At 40.4% G+C, this 6,000-nt stretch overlaps 1 protein-coding gene across 4 annotated transcripts in view; it reads right to left on the bottom strand.

The window, feature by feature from the left end:
- Positions 1–1,076: 1,076 nt before the first annotated feature.
- Positions 1,077–6,000, bottom strand: part of LOC118207627 (protein NDRG3-like) — a 44,062-nt gene continuing 39,138 nt past the window's right edge. For 3 of the 4 annotated variants that reach the window (XM_035381400.1, XM_035381401.1, XM_035381403.1), the window contains 2 exons: positions 4,093–4,131; positions 1,077–3,283 (listed from right to left, as the gene is read on the bottom strand). In XM_035381400.1, the coding sequence (XP_035237291.1) occupies positions 3,099–3,283; positions 4,093–4,131 (224 nt within the window). In that variant the 3' untranslated portion in view covers positions 1,077–3,098. The remainder of the gene's footprint in view (positions 3,284–4,092; positions 4,132–6,000) is intronic. The other variant, XM_035381402.1, reaches the window with a different exon arrangement.

Below are 6,000 nucleotides of genomic sequence, written 5' to 3'. Positions count from 1 at the left end.
TTTTGGTTTCACCATGCAGAAATAACAGCTGTTTTTATACACAGTATGCCTAATTTCTGGGCACCATAATGTTTGGGACATATTAATATTATGTAAACAAAAGTAATCATGTTTAGTACTTTGTGCTATATCTTTTGCATGCAATGACTGCATGAAGTCTGTGGCCAATAGACATCACCAGGTACTCAGCATCTTCTTGGTGATGCTCTGCGCTTCTGCTTGTTCCAGGGGCTAGTTGCCTTATTTTTTCTCTTAGGCATATGCAACACTTGTTCAGTTGAATTCAAATCTGGTGAATGACTTAGCCAATCAAAGAAATTTCCAGTTTTTGACTTTGAAAAACTCCTTCGTTGTATGTTGTTTTGCTTTGGAGTATGTCTGGGATCATTGTCTTGCTGTGTGATGAAACACCGTGCAATAAGTTTAGAGGCATTTGGTTGAACTTAAAAAGATACTTCTGTACACTCACTTCAGAATTCATTCTGCTGCAAAAAAGCTCTCGCACCACAGATCTCAATAGGATTCTGTACAGCTAAAATGTGATTCTCTGCTATTTTCAGACCGCTCATCTACAAAACCTCTTCACTCGTGCAAAAAATACACTGAAACTAAAAAAAATCAATGATTAAAGCCATTGAAGTCCTTTACTGACAGCAATATTATTTTCATAATCTAGTTGTTTTCACAACATCAACTGGCACAGAATTTTGGACTTTTAACTAGGAATGTAGGAGTGACTGACTAAATCATTTCAGAAGCACAATGAATTTCATGAATTGACCATCAAATATTATCCACCAGTTGTATAAGAAAAGCCAATTTCAGAAAGAAAACATCTTCAAATTAAATGTGTATGAAGAATGAACGCGAAGAAACAATCTTTCAATAACTGTAGGTATATACAACCAATTAGCAATCAGTTATCATAGCCTTTTCAGTTAACAACCATTGACAAGAATTCTCCTGATATTCTGGAACTGACAAAAAACCTGGTGCCACATGACCAACATCCTCTTTTGGCATGCAAAAACACGTCAAGACCCTGAATGCTCAACAAAACAGAACAGAGCCAGGGGCAATATACAGCTTCTAACTTTATTTAACAATCAGTACAAATCCATATAATCAGCAGACAGTGAGAATGTGTTCCCTGTCAGGGAGTAAGAACATTTCAGCATCAAAACAAGTTCAGTCATGGTTATCCAATCAGGAGCAGCAGACAATATCCACCAATAAAGAAACATTAATAATAAAGAAACATTAATGATAATAATAGGCAAAAACAAACCAACGTCAAATACCATAAATCAGAGGTGGGCAACGAGGGCTAAATCGGTTTCAGGGTTTCATGCCAACTTCTGACCTTAATTACTTAATTAGCCCAAACATTTACACCAGTTGACATATTAGCTACATTTCCTGGACATCGCATGACTGGGAGCCGAAGACCACTTCTATGTCCCAATACGTTTGCCCACCACTGGCCTAAATAAATGAAATGGGTCATCTGAAGGAAAGAAGAAAAAAAAATCTGCATTTTACATTGAGGACAGAAGTCAAAACAAATCATCATTCTTGATACTTCTACTGTTGCTGTTAATCTAGCTCTCCTAACAATGCATTTTATACCATGTGGAACGGATCAGTACACCATTTTATTTCATTGACCAGGGCCAGTACAATGCAAGGTTTCAGGTTTCCAGTGTTACGGTGTGCAATGCAAAAATGGCAGGATCAGTTTCGGCCTGTGGTCTTTACTGGTTTAGTGAGCACCATAAAGATGTGGTGTGGTGGAGCTCACCCAGGCTCTCTGTTCATATCATTCTGCTACTGCTGGCATCTGCTGAGTACAGTCTAGACACACCATTTAAAATCATCTGTGTAGAACTGGTGTCATCCCATGCACCGGTACACCTGGAAACCATGTCCTCTTGCACAAACATGACTTTTACCTGATATTTATGTTCAAATGGATAGAAAAAGAAGGTAGTGGCCTGAGTGAAGTTGTATGCATTTTATCATGGCTACTTTGAAATAGGGGAAAAAATGATTTTTTTTGTTTGTTGATGTGACTAGGAGTGTGTTTTTCCCTCAAGCTTAAGGTTAAAAGGGAAGACGGTATATCAAGTACATACACTAGCATGTATGCACATAAACTCTGTCAGGTTTTTGTATGCAAGTCAACAAAGGCTTCATGGTTCATTTCAGTTGTCTGCCATTTTATATCCTAGTCGTTTTTACCGAAAATGAGCAAACCACCAGGACCGGCTCCTTGATTTTAGAAAATAGAAAGACAAAAAAAACGAACAAAAAAAAAAAACAAACACAAACACTAAAAATTGCAGCTCTAGCTCTAGATACATCTAGACAAGCAAGCCTTTTCTTTTAAATACACTTCTATTTATTTTCATGTACAACAGAGTCATGCTGTAAATAAGGTATAAATGTACAGAACGAGAACAAGTATGTCATACTATTTTGCAATTAATGTAAGCAGAGTATCTTCACAAATCACAAAAACAATTTAAAAAATACCAATAAAGAAGATTAGTGAATAGATGCATTTATGCAAGTGCATTTGTTTAAGTGTTCAGTCTAGGAATGGAAGATTGAAAGGAGGGAACAAAAGGGGAGAAGAGGTAAGAGAAGGAGTTGGTAATTGGCCAGGCCGGTAAATAGATGAGGAAGACCTTGGAGAGGGGAATATTGTTCATCTTCACACAGTGAGATGTTTTCATCATTCCTCCAGTAACTTAAGTTCATTAGGAGCAAGACTAGTACCATAAAAGAAACCAAACATATGACTGAAAAACTTCCTTCACAAATGAAGGTCCAAACCAAAACAAGATCAACTAATGTACTTGTAACCAAATTTACCTTAACTGTCGTGCCATGACAGGCATGCACACAACTGGGTGAATGTAAAGAAAATAAGCTATTGAGTTTTCTAATGTAAGGCTTACATTTATTAAAAATGTTGTCCCCTCATGGTTCCTTATAGGGCCCTCTGGCCTTGAATAAAGTTTGGTACACACAAGGAAAGAGGAGGGCTGGGAGGAATCCCTAGCTGGCATACGGGAGGACAGACTTGGGCATGTTTAGCAGGAAACCTCCATGGTCTGGGGCCTGGCCTGGTTGTCGTGGGCGGCGGCGGCGGCGGCATTGGTGGCGCCCTCCAGCTGGTTGTTGGTGTGCGTGCGGCTGCGGCTGCCCTCACCGGAGCCCATGCTGGAGGAGGAGTGGGTGCGGGAGCGGACCAGCCGTGTCATGCTGGCAGTGGGCACTGCGGAGGGAGAGAGAGCGAATGAGGCATGTCCAGCGGGATCACAGGTCAGGGAGAGGAATGGGGTGTGGAGGTGCGGGAGGGGAGTCGGGTGAGTGAGGACATGACCGCTAACATTCCCATCGAAATGTGTTGGCCTGCAGCCCAGGGAGAATAATGATGTCTCCTAGTCGTACACTCCTCCTTTAATCAACACCACCAGCAAAAAAACAACACTAAGTGCATGCTATCCTTAAGGATTAATGACATCTTAGAGCTTTCTCAGAATGCTTTTATTTGTGGCATAGCTAAACCAAACAAAGTCTATCTTAAGAAGATGTTAAAACTACCATTCTATTCACTATTGCAGCATTACTGCCACCCAAATGTTTGTAGCACTATAGATTTGGTCATTATTCTCCCAAAAGAAAACACTGGATCAAGTCAAGTTTCAATTCATTTTTGCTGTTTGAGGAAAAATGAATAAACAGTGCTGGGATGTAGCATGCACGACCGAGTCAGTCATTTTTTATTCAAACAAAAACACAGTGAACATAACTGGAGCATCTGGAAATGAAAAATACAAGGTGTGCACAATCATCCTCTCTCTCTCTCTCTCACACACAATACACATTTATAAATTAAAAACAAAACATAAGTGTGACCACAAATCATGCTTTGAAATTCATGACACAAATTGAAATAGATCATTTACAGGGCAGCAACCAGCAATGGGCATACAGGTGAAGAACAGGTGAAGAGGACAGAGCGCTTTGGGCAGAGATGACAGGCCGGCACAGCCGAGGCTGCTGGGTAAAAAGTCCTGGTACCTGATTCGCTGTTCAGGTGGCTGAGCTGAACATAAGGGACTGTTAGCATTGACGATGGGGCAGGAAAGAGGAAAGGAAGAAAAATAAGGGGGGACATGGAAATATGTTCAAGTTATTGGTTTGTCTTAAGAAAAAAAGGCTAGCCCCAAAAAAATAAATAAAGAAAAAGCCCACATCCTGAAACTCCTTTTTGCCTGGTGCTATTTCATATTAAGCAAAGATCCTGAATCTGTATTCAGGAGGGTCCACTTTCCTTCAGTCTGTGCCATTTGCCCTCCTGGCAAGTCAACTCATATGATCAACCAGGAAACAAGCTGCTCCACCCATATATTTGTTGGCTAAAAAAATAAGCTACAAACCTTAGGCCTACTAAATGACCACAATGTCTAGCTTCAGCTTTAATCATCTAGCCAGCTAAACCTATCTTCCATTTCTTAATGGTAAATGAGATGGTGAAGTACACCAGTGCTGATAACGTTGTTGCTTTCCCATACAATTATGGTTGAGATCGTTTGTGCATGAAATAACTGAATTTTACTTTGCTCTGATAACCTATAACTCGACACTTTTAAAAATCTGTTAACAGCAATGATAAAATTCTGTTTATTCAATTTAAAAAAAATCCTTATTCAAGGATACTGCTATTTGGATGTTTAATTTTCTGTGTCCTTTTGAGTCCACTTTCGCTTTCAAAAACACATCCTGCATAAGAACCTGATCAGCTGTGCATGCTGCGAAGTACGTCCTCACATTAAAAAAAATATATCCAGGCTTATTTACAAGAGGGCAAGCCAAAATAAACCAACTGGATACATTCAACAAATACTTCAATCATAACATTCTCTTCCATCCCCCAAATCGGCGTGACCGAGGCATGCGCATGAGAAAGCTCATTTTTTCTGTGGTGGGTGGGCTTCCTGTTGGGCGAGTCGCTCGTTTGAGGCGGTGCCAGGGAAATGACGCAAGAGGGGCCCCTTCACCTCCCACCTCCACCCCCGACCCAATCGCCTGCTGAGCAAGAGCTGCCTTTCATCAAAAGAACCAAACAAAGTGGAAGGCCTGAGTTCATCCGTTACTCACTGCTTCAAAGAGGAACAGACGAAGAGGAGAAAAGTATCAAATGAAATTATCACAGTGCTCTATCCAAACGAGCCAATGCAGACAGAGTAAAGAAACCATGTACGGGGCATTTACACAAGTAATGCCACAAATTCAAGTCCTTTCGGGATCCCATTCTCCTCTCCAATACCTTAACATTAGGGATGTATCACTGGCATCACAACTTATTTGAGCGACCAATCAATATTCCTGAAAATGGACAAAAACCCAAGATCAACTGTCAACTAAAAGTGCAAGCTGCAACCACCTAAGGGAAAATGTAGATTCTCATCCAGGCTTCATTTCTAAGGACAAAATGTACGTAGTGCAAGTGAAGCTTTTCAAGATAATAATCAGGCTTTTTCCTCAGCAAAGAATTCCACCACTGTGAGAGAATACTTTTACAATACAATTTTAAGTCCTTTCTTAATTTTACTAAATTGAAGCATTATCAGTAATTATGACAAAACATGGGAAGCCTGCATTTAACTGTTTTTAAGGTACAGACATACAAAACAAATCTGTAGTCTTATTCAGCTGATGAAAAGTTCTGGGGCCATATGACAAACAGAAAAGCACCTTCCTCTCCAGATCACACATTACTCATGAACCCAGTTTTGTACCTCAGTCCCATAAAAACATCTAGGCTCTGTAGCTGGCCAGAAGCACATTCCAACACCATCTAAAGAGCTTTATCCCAATGCCCTGCTGTGGCCTTTTCTTGAGCTGCCGAGGGAAAAGCCTTTAATCAACACTAATCGTGCCCTGGGATTAAAATACCTGCAGCAGCACTGTGCTGATCTGAGGGGG

This window comes from Anguilla anguilla, chromosome 11 (assembly GCF_013347855.1).
Source record: "Anguilla anguilla isolate fAngAng1 chromosome 11, fAngAng1.pri, whole genome shotgun sequence".
NCBI lineage: Eukaryota > Metazoa > Chordata > Actinopteri > Anguilliformes > Anguillidae > Anguilla > Anguilla anguilla.
Note: the sequence above shows the minus strand (reverse complement) of the source record. Positions and strands in the feature narration are given on the sequence as shown.